This window comes from Melanerpes formicivorus, unplaced genomic scaffold (assembly GCF_026170545.1).
Source record: "Melanerpes formicivorus ecotype bairdi unplaced genomic scaffold, bMelFor1.0.p_v2 SCAF_45, whole genome shotgun sequence".
NCBI lineage: Eukaryota > Metazoa > Chordata > Aves > Piciformes > Picidae > Melanerpes > Melanerpes formicivorus.
In genome coordinates, this window is record NW_027142397.1 from 4,777,802 (window position 1) to 4,792,937 (window position 15,136).

The 15,136-nt window shown below is 54.4% G+C and overlaps 1 protein-coding gene across 1 annotated transcript; it reads right to left on the bottom strand.

Annotated features, from left to right (window-relative positions):
• Positions 1–2,362: 2,362 nt before the first annotated feature.
• On the bottom strand, positions 2,363–10,283 carry RSPO1 (R-spondin 1). Its single transcript, XM_068159371.1, has 5 exons — positions 10,027–10,283; positions 8,021–8,212; positions 7,038–7,187; positions 6,506–6,694; positions 2,363–5,333 (listed from the first exon to the last, which is right to left on the bottom strand). The coding sequence occupies exons 1-5, from the start codon at positions 10,118–10,120 to the stop codon at positions 5,176–5,178; spliced, it is 783 nt and encodes a 260-aa protein (XP_068015472.1). The 5' UTR covers positions 10,121–10,283; the 3' UTR covers positions 2,363–5,175.
• Positions 10,284–15,136: the final 4,853 nt, after the last annotated feature.

Sequence of the window (15,136 nt, forward strand, 5' to 3'; positions counted from 1 at the left end):
CCATGGCTGGAACAAAAATCATCCTTGGATTTCATGTGGCCTCTTCCTTGTCAAAATCCCAGGGAATGTGTTTGCGTGATGCCATCAGGATGACTCACTGCCATAATTACATATGTTCTGAGGGGTTATTCCCATTGTATTATTAAAACCCAGCGATGTTTGATTTTTGGCAGGAACACTCTTCCTTGTATGATTACAGATTTTGTCAATTAAATGAAGGAAAAATAGATTTCCAAGACTTCAGAACAAGACTGGACTTGTACTCCCAGAACTTTTTCGGTGTGGCATTGAGCTCCTTTGTTTTACTTAACTGGGTAAAGGCAGCATCAGCCATCTTGCTCTCCCTGTTGCTGTGAACCTCTTGCAGAGCACAAGGGCAGAAGTGGGCTTCTTAGCTAGCCTTCAGAATCACCCTGCACACAGCCAGAGCTGTGAATGGTTTACCTCCACAGTAGTTTTCCTATCTCATGTCCTCAGGAATAGATTTTTGGGGATAGAGCTTACAAGAGCAAGAGGCAACCTGTTTGGCAAAAGGCTCCAAGGTTGGTCAGGAAGAACCAAAGTGCATTGCCTCAGATCTGGAGTTCCCCAAATGGTAACTGAAAGCAGCAGGGGAAAGCTGGAGGGAGGAGAAAATCCAAGTCAAGCGAGAAAAGCCAGAGGCGTGCTGGCTTGATATGTGGCAGGACCTGACCTGGCCAGCAGTGAGCGGCAGAGGAGATCCCAGCCCCATGTTTAGCTTGTGCTGTAAAGAAAATATTTTCTACCCTATGGCCTCTTTTCTTTTACTGCTGCTCTTCCAAAGCCGTGGAGGTTCTGGCAAGCAGCCCCAGCTGAGCTATGATTTGGCATTCAGCTGGGTTGAATATATCCTGTATAGATGGCACTGGCTTGGTTTGTGGTGACTGGTTACATACAGCTGCTGCTTCTGTTATTTGAGCAGCGATTCTTCCACAGCCTTGTGCCTGACATCTCTCTCTGGGAAGACTTCTGACAATAAAACCTGTAAATTTCTCTCAAATAGCCCTGTCAGTGCTCTCAGACAATGTAACCCAAGCAGTACTATCAGGGATAACCTGCTTCACTATCCTACTCTCTTTCCTTTAATCAAAGCTCAGATTTCTTCTGAGTGAGAAATCATTTTAACATAAACAAGAGCTAAAGAATATATACATTGCCTCCACCTCCAGGGGGGTTGAGAGCCAGTAAGTGATTGAGGAGTGTGTGTGCACATTTAACTTGGTTGTGGCTGCTGAAAATGCAGATTTATGTTACACAGAGAAGGGAAGAACAGCCTACAAGCACCCTGTGTTTGGTGAAATTTGTCTGCTTTAGCCCTTAAATCTCAGCAAATGAGATAGAAATTAAACAGTTCCAAAGCCATGACTGGAAGCTGTCAATATAGAATCATAGAATGGCTTAAGTTGGAAGGGACCTCAGAGATCATCTACTCCAACCTCCCTGCCACAGGCAGGGACACCTCTGAACAAGACTCAGCTGCTCAAGACCTCATCCAACCTGCCCTTGAACACCCCCAAGGTGTCCCCATCATAAGAAGGACCCAGAGCTGTTGGATTAAGTCCAGCGGAGGCCACAAAGATGATCCAAGTGCTGGAGCACCTCTGCTATGAGGACAGGCTGAGGGAGCTGGGGGTGTTCAGCCTGGAGAAGAGAAGACTCCAAAGGGACCTTGGAGCTGCTTTCCAGTAACTGAAGGGATCCTACAGGAAGGCTGCAGAGAGACTTTTCATGAGGGTGTCTAGAGACAGGGCAGGGGGGAATGGTTTGAAGCTGAGGGAGAGCAGGGTTAGACTGAAGCTTAGGAAGAAGTTCTTCAGTATGAGAGTGGTGAGACTCTGGATAGGTTGCCCAGGGAGGTTAGACTGAAGCTTAGGAAGAAGTTCTTCAGTATGAGAGTGGTGAGACTCTGGATAGGTTGCCCAGGGAGGCTGAGTTCTTCCTTGCACTTTGTTCCCTGTTACTGGGGTGAGTTACCCCAAAGCCCAGCAAAGCACCCAGAAACATTCCTGTGGCTTTTGAGTGGAATTCTGGCCAGCAAACAAGCACCAGTGTGTTCAGCAGTAGAAATGAAGTTTTCTGTGTGGCAGTTTTTGACAAGGATCTGTCTGTCTGCCTGCACATCTAGCAGCCACTCCTCCAGCTCAGGTGGTCGAAGTACAGAGCACAGACACACGGAGACGTGGGAGCAGCAGCGTTCCCATGCTGTGATCCCTGCAGGTACATTTGGCTCCTGGGCAGCAGACAGAAGGTACTGAGGAGAGGCTCCTTCTTTCCCAGACATTTCTGATTAGCTGGGATTTGACTCCAGTTCTGGTGAATAAAGCAGACCAGGCTTGTTCAGCAAACCCATTTATTTGTTTATTTGTTTCAAGAAGCATATTTTACAGGGATGCCATGGAGAGAACACCACCACGGATTCATTCGCTGGGGCTGAAGGAGAGCGTTTGTGTGCATGGCAGTTGAGATGACACCAACCTAAGGGACAAGCTCTGGCTTGGACTGTTGAGCTCAGGGTGCCAATCACGATGGTCAACGGCAAAATGTTTCCAAGTTCACAAAGGAGGCAGCTCTCTGGGAGTGGGAGCAGACACAGTGCTCAAGCTAATTAAAGAAAGGGAAGTGGGATTCAGATTTTTCCTCCTGAGTTTTCTGAACCAATTTAACTTTAAAATCACTCCTCCTGAAGAATGTTGGATTTCCCTAACAGGCATTTTAAACTTTCCTTTGCTTTTCTCTCTCTTTTTTGTTTTTGCTTCCCATTTTGCTTTGAAGAAAAGGAAGAAAGGGGGGAAAAAAAAAAAGGAAAAGGCTACAACAGAAAGAAGTTTATCAGGTTATATCTTTTTCCCCTCTTTTTCTAAATACCTCTAGAGAGTTCTCTGAAATAGTTGTGTTGATTTATGATGTGCAGTTTAATTTAGAGATAATATCTCCAGGAGTTGCTGAGGGTGATCCAGTCGGTGAGGGCTGCACTCCCTTGACTTGGTCCTTGTTGGGAACAGGCTTGGGAGGCTGCAGCAGGAGGGAGGGCTGGGCTCTGAGCTAGCAAGCTGAGGGTGGTGAAAGGGTAACTGATTATTGCTGCTAAAAGCAGGAGGGAAGAAGGGGTTTGCTTGCATGCAACACCATGGCACAAACAAAATGCTCATCTCAGAGGCTAGCTGAGGCTAGGACACAAAGTGAGAGCTGAGCTTTCAGCTGGGAGGCTTTCAGGAACTGTCTGAACGTGATCCATAAACAACTCAGAGGATGACTTTCAAGAACCTCTTTCTCTCTCTGCTTGGAATGCTGCTCGTTTATCATTGTGCTGAAATGGAATCCCCTTTAACAGATATAACAGCTTCTTGTTTACTCAAACACAAAGTGGATGATGGGCTGAAAGGTTTGGCTGCCAGCAGAGCAGTCATGAGGAGCTTGGTACAGCTCTGGAGCCAAAACAACTGTGCAGCTCCCACGGCCTGCACTGAGCCAAACCAGCCTCAGAGTGGATGGAGCAAAGGGAGGGCTGAGGTGTCCTCTGATGGAGCTGAGTCCTCAGACCAGGACTGCTGGAGTGAGCAGAGAGCTCTCCTGTGCTGACCATTATGCTTGCTGGCTCACTCTGCTCTCCCAACCTGCAGAGCAGAGGAGGTGATGTGAACACCAGCACAGCAGAAATTGAACTCACCAGGCTGAGCTTTGGGGTGAGCTTTTCACTGTCCATCACCTCACCAGTGGAGCTTAGGAGCTTCAGTGGCACATCACTGAGCCACCCTGGGCACATCTCTGGATCCAGGGCACCTCCTCTGGTACTGTCCCTCAGGACCTGAGAGCTTATGCTGAACTCTAGAGGAATTAAATGTCTGCACATGTTTGCATCAAGGAAGCACATTCTAAAATACCAGGGAAAGGGAGTGGTAGCCATGGAGGGTAAAGCTCCTGCACAGAGAAGGCAGCATCCACCTGTGCCCCACACAGGTCTCATGAGGTCTCTGTCCTGCACGGTCCTGGTCCCAGTTTCTCTGCCCAGATGTCAGCTCTGCTAAAGCAGGAGCACTTGTGCTGAATCCAGGGCATTCCAGCTGGCACCATGCAGACCAGCAGCTTCTACCAAACTTCAGAGTTTGCTTCTCCTCTGCAGAGCCTGAGCTGTGCCTTCCCCCACCCCCCACCCGCCTGCCCTCCTGCTGCTCCCTGGGTGCTGCCCACACAGCAGGGACAAGCGCAGCCCTCGCCCGGGATGGGGTCCTGCAGCTGTGACTGTAGGAGCAGAGTCACAACGTTTCAGCAACCTGTGGTTTTGGTAACCTCTCCTTTTCTCCATGTGCTGCATGTTAACTGGATCCTGCAGCGGGAAATTCCTCAGGGGCTCCGTGGAGCTCAGCTGGGGTCCTGTGAGCGCAGGACAGCTCATTTGCGGCTGCAGTGCAGCTGGCAACGTTTTTTTCCTGGGATTTTCTTAAAGCTTTGGTGAGTTTCCCTTCCACAAGCGAGTCTCTGTCCTGTGGGACACCAGCCTCCATAGGGGCCAAGGCATTAACCACACACTCGGGAAGCTGGGTTGTCATTTTTCTTTTGTGTGTTTTTGGGGTTTTGTTTTAATTTGAAATAACTCTTTGAAGCAGATTCAGGGCAGATGCCACTGACCTCTTACCACAAACGTTTAACATGTACTCGTAATGATAAAGTCATACAGCTTAAAACACAAAATAAAGGGGAAGGGAAGAGAAAGAGGCCGCTGCTTTTGTGTGAGTCCAGGTCCCAGGTCACAGAGAGCAGCCACAGAGGTCCAGTCTTGACCCCCTGGCAGCAGCTGTGCTGTGCTGTGGCCGCATGCCTGGTCTCAAGTCAAGGCCTTTGGTTATGAAGTCTCATGCTGGCTCATACTCCACCTCTCCTCCCTGCAGCGTCCTCCATGGGGCCCTGGGGAGGTCAGCTTCCTTCTGGCTGTGCTCTCACTCCTTGGCAGTGTCCATCTGCGATGCCGGGAGCACTGTGTATGCAGCCTCCTTAAATACTGTGTGTGTGGTTCCTCTCAGGTCTGTGGGTCAGTCTGGAGTATATGTCTGTCTTTCTGGATGTGTGTACGTGTTGTGTAGCAGTGCTCTGGTTCAATAAAGCTTTCATATACATAGCAGCAATGAAGTCTTGCCATCAAGTGACGTAAAGGGACAGCTACTGGGCAGGGCTAGCGGCTGTCACGGGGACCGCGGCCCCTCTCTGTTTGCTTTTCCTCTTCTTGGTGCCAGACTTGGCATCTTTGGTGTCCTTCCGATTTCTGTTCCCATTCACGTTGCCTTGCTTGCCTTGCTCTTCCTTTTTCTTCCTTTTCCCTGCAGTAAAGCAAAGGGACATCAGTGAGGGTCACCAGGCAGAGAGAGCTGGCCCACACCCGCTGCTGCCGGGCCATTGTTCCTCCCCCATGCAAGAGAGGGGCCCAACAGCCTCCCTGTCTGGGCTTTGCCTAAATGTAGCAGGGAAGAAGGCTCCCATCAGGGTTTGGGTCTGTCACAGCCAGCCTGCAGCAGCATCACTGACACCTGCATCTCTCAGCAGCCACACACCAAGGCTCTCAGCTCAGGAGCTGCCGGCAGAGCCACTGCTTCCACCTCCCCCTACCCAGAGCTTCCATCCCTCTGCTCTTAGTCACTGCTCAGAACCACCTTCCCTCAAAACACTGAACCCAGCTGCAATCCTTGTCTACTCCATAAGGGGATGACCAAACCACCATTCATCCTGCAGACACTCTCATTGCTAAGCATTCGGGAGAGGAGGACTGAGTCCCCACAGTGCCCAGGCATGCTCTGTGCTGTGGTGGCCAGGAAGAAGCTGAACTGTCTGACAGCCTGAAAGAGACCAGCACAGAACCACGAAAATTATTAAGGGAGTGGATTATCTTCCTTAAGAGGACAGTCTGAGGGAGCTGGGGCTCTTTAGTTTGGAGAAGAGGAGACTAAGGGGTGACCTCATTAATGTTTATAAATATGAAAAGGGTGAGTGCCAAGAGGCTGGAGCCAGGCTCTTCTCAGCAATGCCCAGTGACAGGACAAGGGGCAATGGTGGAAGCTGAGGCACAGGAAGTTCCATGGAAACAGGAGGAAGAATTATTTCACTGTGAGGGTGACAGAACACTGGAGCAGGCTGCCCAGGGGAGTTGTAGAGTCTCCCTCTCTGGAGATATTCAAGATCCTCCTGGATGAGTTCCTGTGTGGCCTGGCCTAGGTGACCCTGCTTTGGCAGGAGGGTTGGACTGGATGATCTCTTGAGGTCCTTTCCAGCCCCTAACATTCTGTGATTCTGTGTGACCAGCTGTGTGTCTGACAGCCCCCATCATCCACCCAGGGGCTGTGCTGTTCCCACCCGGGGGGCTTCCTAGCTGCTGTCATCTTGTGTTCCCGGCGCCGCAGAGGGGAGTGAGCTGCGCAGTGGTGGTTGTGATAGGGACAGTCAGCTGAATACCGGAGCCTGACCAGTGAGGGGTGCTGGACGTGCCCCCCCCGCTCACCTTCGGGGCACTGGTTCTTCTGCACGGTGCAGCGCCGCACCTCGGTGGTGGGAGGGCACAAGGACAAGTCTCCGGAGGGAGCCTGCAGGATCCGCCGCGTTCGGTCTTCATTGCCCTTCTTGAAGCCACAGAGCTTCCTCTTCTTGGAGCAGGGCCCCCAGGGCCCCCACTCACTCATTTCACATTGTGCTGCCAGATAACAAGAGAGGCCAGCAGTGACTCTCATTTCTGTGTTGGTGCTCCCAGAGCCCATGGTCACCGTTGCAACCCTCCCCTATTGCAGGCTTGCTGAGGACGTGTATTTGCCCAGCAGCTTCCTATGTTTCCAAGTCCCCTCCACCCCCCCACCTTGCTGTGCTGCACAAACTCCCAGCCACCCCTCACAGACACAAGGCAGCAATGCTGGGTGCTGCTCCCCATCTAGGTCGGTTTCCAGAGGGCTCTACCCTGCAAAGGACTGGACCCGGTCTGTACCCTCTCAGATAACCCCTCCTCTCTGAGGGGTTCACCAGTGTGCCTGAGCATCACTCACCAGGACTGCTGCACTCCATGGTGCCATTGGCAGCAGAGTAGCCTTCGGGGCAGGTGATGTAACATCTCCCTTTGTGCAAGTACAAACCCTCCTTACACTTCGTGCAAAAGTTTCGGCTGAAACAGGACTCACAGTTCTCAATTTTGCATTCTGGGGGTAAAAAAAAACAACACAACAAACCAAACACAAAGCTGTCATGTAGCCTGATGTGAGCAAAAGACTCAGGAAGCTCTTGACTGCTACCTGGAGTTCACTCCTGACTCCGAGGGACCTGCCAACAGCCACGGCAAGTCTCTGAGCCTTCTGCCAGGCCTGGTTGTTCCACTCAGACAGAAGTCAGCTTTCTTTGCCCTGTTTGCTGTGCTGCAGCTTTTACAGCCAGCAGCAGCCATAGCCAGATTGAAATTGTGCATGGTTGGAAAGATTTGGCCTGGTGTTCAGCTTGTGAGCATTAGACACCCAAAGTGGGACAGGACAAGGATTAAAGTCCTATGCCAACAGTTCCAGCTGCAGGGACAGTACAGGCTGCAAAGGGGTTAGGTGGAAATTTGGCCATGAGGATGGTTTGCAAGAAACTTCCATTTTTTTCATGTCCAGCCTCTTGCTGGTGCTTTGGCTCAAAGAGCCAAGGATCTCATTCAGAGAGCTGCTTGGCTGTGGTGGATGTGCAGAGAAAGAAAGGAACTTTTGCAAGCAGCACCTTAAAAGCTGAAAGAGGAGCAGTAGAAGCTCCCAAGGACACTGTTTAGGCTGTCTCTAGTGGCTGTTCAAAGGGAAGGAGCAGCAAAACCTGGCCCCAAGCTGCACTCAAGGGGTGTTGGCTATCATCAGTGTAAACGATGGAGTTATTCCCTGGGGAGGTCACTGCCTTCTCCCCTTCATCACAGCCACAGGATCTCTCACCTGCCCACAGGTGGCAGGATGCCCTGCAGAGCACCTCCACCCCCCCAGGTGTGCCCCTCTGCCCCCCAGCCCGCACTCACTGATGCACTTGTTCATGTCTGTGTTGCGAAGGCCGAAGTACCCCAGGGGACAGGAGGGCAGGCAGATCCCGATCTGCCGGATGTCATTCCTCTCCAGAAGGATGAAGAGTTTGGGGGAACATCTCAGGCACCCGTTGAACTCGGAGCACAGGTCACAGCCCCTGGCACAGCCCTGACTCAGCTCGGTGCTAACTGGAAGAGGAGAGGCAGTGGTCAGTGCCCACACAGGTCGGCTGGGTATGCTCTGGCTTCAGTCCCAAAACACCAGCACACAGGGGCAGGGACTGGGGCAAGATGAGGCCTGGGGTCTTGCTGACCTGCTCTGTGTGGCTCCTGCCAGGAGCCCCAGTGCCCTCAGGTGCCAACACCATGCCAAGCACAGGCACAAGGGTCACAACAGCAGCAGCAGTGAGGAGCAGGACCCAGCAGCAGTGAGAAGCAGGACCCAGCAGCAGCCAGCAGCTCCACACAGTCCCAGCACTGCCTCCTCCCAGGCTCCCTGCCAGCTGCTTGTGCTGGGCAGACACCCACGAGGGACATGTGCCCAACATCTCTCCACTGTGTTCTCTCTTGGAGCTGGCAGTGCCACCCTCCCAAGCCACAGACAGGCAGCAGGAGGAGCAGGGAGCAGAGCTGCGTGGTGCTGGAGCAGAACCCTCTGACCAACCGCGCTGCAATCTGAGCCCTGCTGTGTCCTGAGCCTCATCTCACTCTGACCCTGCTTACATTATCTGTATCTGGCAGGGCAGGAGACTTCACTGCCTCCAAAATAGAGGTGTGCTCTCAGCTCCTAAGCCCAGTCCAAGAAAAATACTCAATCCCATGTCTTGAGAGTTTTCTGCTTTTAATTATCATATAAAATGCTGCTTGTTTTGAAAGCAATGGCATTCTTTGCAGGCTAGAATGCAGGTTATTTTTATTAGTTCATTGTGCAAACAGCCTCCTTGTTTATAGAAAAGCTGTGTGCTTCAAGTGTATTCTGTTAAATGCTGTGTTTACTCCACTTCAAAAGCAAGCGTGGAGCTCCGCAGCATTCACGTGCCAGACCAAGAGGAAAGAAAACTTCTCTCCTCCTGCAGTGACCCGAGACCCTGGCAGCTCCCCTGGTGCCTGTCCCTGCCCCATCGCTAGCTCCGTGAGCACGGAGGCTGCTGTGACTTTAGGAAACAAAAGAGAACACAGAGGAGTACCCCAGCCCCACAGATCCTCAGTGTCTCGCTGCCAGAGACACTTGCCAGGTCTGTAGTGGGAGGCCCTCATGGCATTTTAGGCCTTGGCCCCCAACATTCAGGGATTCCCCAGGGGATCCATCCCCATCCCTCCTGCAGCACTGGGCCTCTGTGCCAGGATCTGCTTCTATGGCTAAGGTCTAAACTGGGTCCTCCCTGGAAATTGCACTTTATAGCATTAGCCATGACATCAAGCTTTCCTTGTTCTCACAGGGCTCGGCAGTCCCAGCCTTAATATAAAATCATTTAAATATAATTTAATTTCAAACCGGTTTAATGTAAAACAGTTCTAAAACTGCCTTGCATAAAGGAGGGCAATGCCCTGTGGATGCTCCTGGCCGGCTCAGCCTGGATGACCTGCGTGAGCCCGGAGCTGGAGCCGACAATCCGGGCTGGAGGGACAATTAAAAGCCCATTCAGCTCGAGTCACGCCACGGCCTGACCACCCCAGAGCCCCACAGCCCTCACCAGCAGAGCTGGCACTGGCCAGCCCCTGCCCTGAGCCGCAGGCTGTGGGGCAGCATCTCCCCACCCCTGCCCGGTGCTGCCCACGGGGTCAGTGGGGGCAGCTGCCCGGGCAGTCGCCTGCAGCTCAGGGCGGTGGCAGGTCCAGTGGGACAGGGTAGTGCACATCCCTGCATGGGTGTGGGGCTCAGGGAGCTCCGAGGGCTCACAGGGCACCCCAGGCTCTGCCCAGCTCTCGGTGCTAGTAAACACATTCACCATCTGCAGGAACCGCACAGCATCAGGAGGAGAAGAAAAGTGTTTCATACATACTTCGTCTTTGCCTCTTGCCCTTCATCACTTTGTTGCTGCCTGTTAGATCCATCGAGCTTAGAAAAACCACCACCACAAACAGTCCAAGCTGCATAGTAACTCTCCAGCGCTGCAGCCCCTCCGTCGCAGGGTGGTCGGAGGAGCCGGCTCCACAGCTGGGGATCTCTCTGCTGCCGCTACAACGTCTCAGGCGGGATCAGAGCCGAGAGTCTGTGCACAAAGCCTGGTACAGGACCATATCCACCAACGAGAGCAGCAGCAGCAGCGAGCTTAGGTAGCAGGTAACATGGCTCTACCTTCATCCCTGTGAGGAGCGCAGGGGCTCGGCTCTAGTCCCATCTGGGGGCTGTGGCAGCCAGCGTTAGCTGCTTGCAGCTTCCAAGTGCACTCGCAGGAACTGCAAAGGAAGAGGAGCAGGGATTAACCTGGCTGTTGACATGTCTCCCGGAGCAGCTGGGTTTAGCACTGCAGCAGGCAAGCCATAAGGTGGACGAGAGGAGCAGCATGCAGGGGACGTGGGCACCCGCAGTGGCATCGCCCTCCATGCTCAGCCACAAGTCACCGTGTGGTTAATGACAGCCAGCGCAGGTCGGGACGCCTAATGCAGCTTTGCCATCTGCCAGTGCTGCACACAGCGATGGCTGGGACTTGTTTAAAATGGTGCCAGTCCCCCTTGGCTGCCCCTCCTCGGGTAGCAGATGGCCTCTGCGGACTGCCAAGTGCTCAATATGTTTCCCATCAAGTGGGCACCTCTGAGCCTGGTAGCTGAGCCGAGCAGAAAGCGAGCCTTCAGTCCCAAGCTGGAGACGGGGCTGTCTGGGGACGGGGCGGGATCGTCCCATGAGCTGCCCAAGCACTGCTCAGAGGAATTTCCAAACCTCCCAGCTTCTATTCCCGGGAGCAACAGGGAAGGGTCAGTGCTGCCTGTGCGGGCAGGGGCAGTGCCAAGCAGGGCCGAGCACAGGAGCTGTTCTGCCCATGGAGGAAGGCAGGCATTCAGCAGAAAGCACAGCTCCAAGTGCTGTGCCCATGAATGCCACGCTGCCCTCAGCAAGCTGCAGCAGTGAGTGGCCCAACATGTGTGGCAGGAGAGGGTGATGAGAAGGCAATGCCGGGAGGACAGGCTGGGCAACAAACCAGTTGTTCTGCATAAACTTCTGAGAGAGCAAAGGGAAACCCAGTGCACCAGGAAATTGCTGAGTGGCAGCCCAGCAGGCAAAGATCCAGGTGCAGCCAGCCTGGGAACTGCATCCTCACCCTGGAGCATCTGAGACCTTGCTCCTGCTGCTGCCTGCGCTGCCCAGCTGTGGAGCAGTGCCCTGCCCCCCCAGGAAATGCCCCATGAGGTGTCTTTCCACATGCCCTGTGGCTGCCACGCAGGAAAGGTGACCTCTGGGCCGTAGCAAGAGCTCTGGCAGTGCCAGGCAGAGCCACACTCTTCCCTCTGCAGCTGGCAGAGCGAAGCCCCACCAGTGGCTGTCATTGTGTGGGAATAAAGGCGACAACATTTGCTCTGTGAAGTCAAATGAAACAGAAAATGGCTTTAATCCCTTTAGAATAACTGCGCAGTGGCCGATGCCCCAAACGGCCACTGACGATGGTGCTGGAACCCAGCCTGGCTGCAGCCTGCTTGCTGCCCGCGGGATGGACACAACCTCCAGGGTGCTGCTCCATCCCATGCCCACCTCATGGTGGGGAATCTTCCCCAGGGCCACCCGATGGAGCAGCACCCCCTGCTCCCGCCCAGCTGCAGGGTGGTTAGGGCGACAGCAGCAAGACACCTGAACGAAGGGAGTTGCCCACGGCCGCAGCAGGCTGGCAGCATCTCGAGTCACCTGCTGCACAGAGACAGGACCCAGGACCCTGTGCCTCAACGCCGAGGTGTGGGCACCTCGCAGCAGCTTTGCAGCAGGGAGGCCGAGAGGCCGTTGGGCACTGCCAGGCTCTGCCATCACCCTCCTGCCCTGACGGCTTTGAACTTTTCACCGCGTCCCGGCCGCGGCTCTGCCGAGCTGCCGGGGCGGGAGCGGCGCTCCCCACGTGCTCGTCGTTCCAGCCCACAGCTCCTCCGCAGCAGGATTTCAAATAAATAATTAGTCGCTTGTGTAAACACCAACGTGTTCTGCACTTCCCACTCTGTTTGCTGCAAGCTGCTTTATAAACACTGTCAAGTGCTTAAGCTGGGCTCTGGGAGTGTTTACCAGAGCAGCAATCCCACTGCAACAACCCTCAGCCTCCCTCCTCACCACGCTTACATGCCAGGACCTGGGCACTGCACCCACCTCTGGGGTGTTAGCTGGGGTGAGAGGGCAGCGTTGGCACAGCAAGGTCCAAAACCTGCCCGGATGAGAGCTGGAGATCTCGCTCGGTGCCGCCAGCCCACTCTGCCTGCCCCCGGATTTTAATTGCGGCAGCTTTGCAGGTGAAGCTTGGCCGCAGGAAGCCCAGGCTGAGCCTGCTGGCGTTCTGCCGTGTTTACACAACACTCACAGTTTAGGCAAAGTCCCCTCAGAGGGGGACAGCAGCAGGGATCTTCTTTGGGAGCAAACACAGCCCCAGCGTGCCAAGAGCCAGCGTGAGGCTTGTGCCGCCGCCACAGACCCCATCCCTCAGGGCATGTTCAGCGCGAGGGCAGGGAAATGCCATGGGAAACCTTGAGGCCACAGCACAGACCAGACAAGCAGGTGCTTTGTCCTGCCTGTTTCCTTGCTGTCTCGCCCGAAGAGAGCCTGGGCCTCCAGCCACAGCTGACCACTCAGCACAGCAAAGCTACTGGCCCCCTGGGTGCTGAAAAGCCAGTCCCGAGACGGGTCACTGTTTCAAAACCTCCCTCAGAGTGTCTGCAGCGTTGCCCACCAGCAGAGGCTGCAGCAGAAAAGCCAAGCTCCCAGCTCTTCCCACCCTCACCTCAGGACACAAATTATGATTCTTTCTGCTATTGTAGCCATCGGTCAAGCTCAGGTTGCTGCAAACAATTTCCAGTCTAAACATTAGCAGGATTTATGCCATTATCCCATCGACAGGAAGAATTCGGGGTAACCTGAATTGCTCTGAATTCGTGTACGGCCCCTGCATCTGAGATGACAGTAAGCCTTGTTTGCAATTCAATCAGGATAAATTGGTCCTTGGGAGCTCCAATACAAACCAGAAAATGTAAACCATCCAGATAATTTACCATTAGTCCTCCTACACACAAGGTGAGAAAGACCAACATTATATCCCGGGGATATTCGAGACCTAATCCACAATAACTGGGCTGCTGATGTATTGCCTCTGGCGGGCTGTACCGGGCTGCCCCTAATGTAAACGGGCTCTCGGAAGGTTTACCGAGCCCGGGAGAGAAGGACCAGATGCTTCTTCAAGGGCTGGAGGCAGCACAAAGCCCAATTACAGCAGCAGCAGCAGCAATGAACCCCTGCGAACTGCCAGGGCAGCTGCCAACAGCCGCTGGCCGTCAGCTCTGGGTGCAGGGGGATTCGGGTTTCCAGGTCCTGGAGCTGGATTGATTTGCATTTCACCTTGGGAGTCTGTTCAGGGAATGTGACTCCACAAGGAAAACAGATTTCAGAAATAGTTTTGCCAGCAGGCAAAGCTTTGCAGGATTCCACCCGCATTTGTTTGGTCCCAGCAGGCTCAAGGATGGGGACAGCACCCAGGACAAACCACCCTGAGCCCTCCCCAGCCCCAGGGCAGGCAGAGTCCAGCTCCAGGAGAGGGTTTATGGCAGCAGTCAGCTCCACGCTGCCAGATTCCCCAGCCTCCTTCCCCATAAACTTTACACAAGCCTGTCAAATAACAACAGTGGCACCCAGATGCCAGAGGTGCTGGGAGGGGAGCAGGAGGAGGAAGAGGAGAAAACAAGAGAGGGCTTCTGGGGAGAGCAGGGCCACGCACATGGATGGGTCCATGGGGCATGTGGCTGTCCTCACTCACAGCATTATGAGCTGCTGCCTGGCATCTGAGCCAGCCAGAGCAGGGGCACAGGGAGACAACTCCCAGTGGGTACTGACAGGGACAGAAAGGAGACTACACAGGGGCTGGAGGAGACGAGCTCCTGCAGACTGGCACCAGGAGCAGCCATCCTGTCTGAGGGTGGCACAGCTCCCTGGCACCACCAAAGCCCTCAGGATAGTGTTAAGCAGCAGTAGGATGGGGTGATGCTGGCAAGGGGGTGCCACTGCTGCCACCATGAGCACCCCCCTGCCTCCCCAGCCTGGCCCTGCCCCGGAGAGTGGCCGAGCTGCTTGTGCAGCACGGCTGGAGCTCAGCAGGTGGGATATAGCCAGCAGGAGAGGAGGCACCTTTCAAACAACAGAAGCCCACACACGAGGTTATCTCACTGCTGCCTTGCCCTGCCTTGGCAAAAGTCTCCGGCAGGCAGAGCCTCCCCAAGACATCTCAAGCTCGCAGCCCCAGGGAGTGAGCAGATCCAGCAGGCTCTGAAGCCTACATCTCCCCTCACTCCCTGCCAGGAGACACGAGTGTCAGGAACCAGCCCCAGGCAGGTGAGTGCCGGTGGCCATGCAGAGCAGCAGCCTCATCCAGGCACAGCCAGAGACTGTCACCAGAGCCAGATTTGCTGGGCAGCAGCATGGAAGAGGGACAAGGAGGTGACCACCTCAGAGTGCTGAGTGCTGTCTGCACAGCTGCCCTGGTACCGACCCCTCCAGGCAGTGGCAGTGGGGTGATGGCTACACAGACACTGCTGCCGGACCAGCAACACCCAATCCCCATCTGCTGGGGGACAGCTTGCTCAGCCCTGCAGCACCACCATTCCTATTTTACAGGCATCCAACAATGTGCCCACAGCGCTAGTGCTCCCCAAACCCAATGCCTCTGCTCTGCCTGCACCGTCCTGCCCACTCTGGGTGGCCCCATGGCTGGAGCTCCCTTCCTGCTCAGCCAGCCCTGCCGCAGAGGAAAGCAGCAGGATACTGCAGGCAGTGGCTCTGGGGCCCGCCTGCTCTTTGGGAAAGTTTCTCTCTCCCACTGTCTTTGCAAGGGATGTTTCCCTGTCAGCAAGGCAGAGACGCTACTCGAGCAGCACTGCAGAACCCTCCGTGGAAGAAGGTCCCAGGCACACACAGCTCGACCATCGCTACTGCCACAG

Excerpts from the sequence above, each read along its gene's own strand:
- RSPO1 (XM_068159371.1), bottom strand. The coding sequence starts at position 10,120 with ATGCAGCTTGGACTGTTTGTGGTGGTGGTTTTTCTAAGCTCGATGGAT. Across the intron at positions 7,188-8,020 it reads AGACATGAACAAGTGCATCA|AATGCAAAATTGAGAACTGT; the intron begins GTGAGTGCGGGC and ends TTTTACCCCCAG. Across the intron at positions 5,334-6,505 it reads GAAGAACCAGTGCCCCGAAG|GGAAAAGGAAGAAAAAGGAA; the intron begins GTGAGCGGGGGG and ends GCTTTACTGCAG.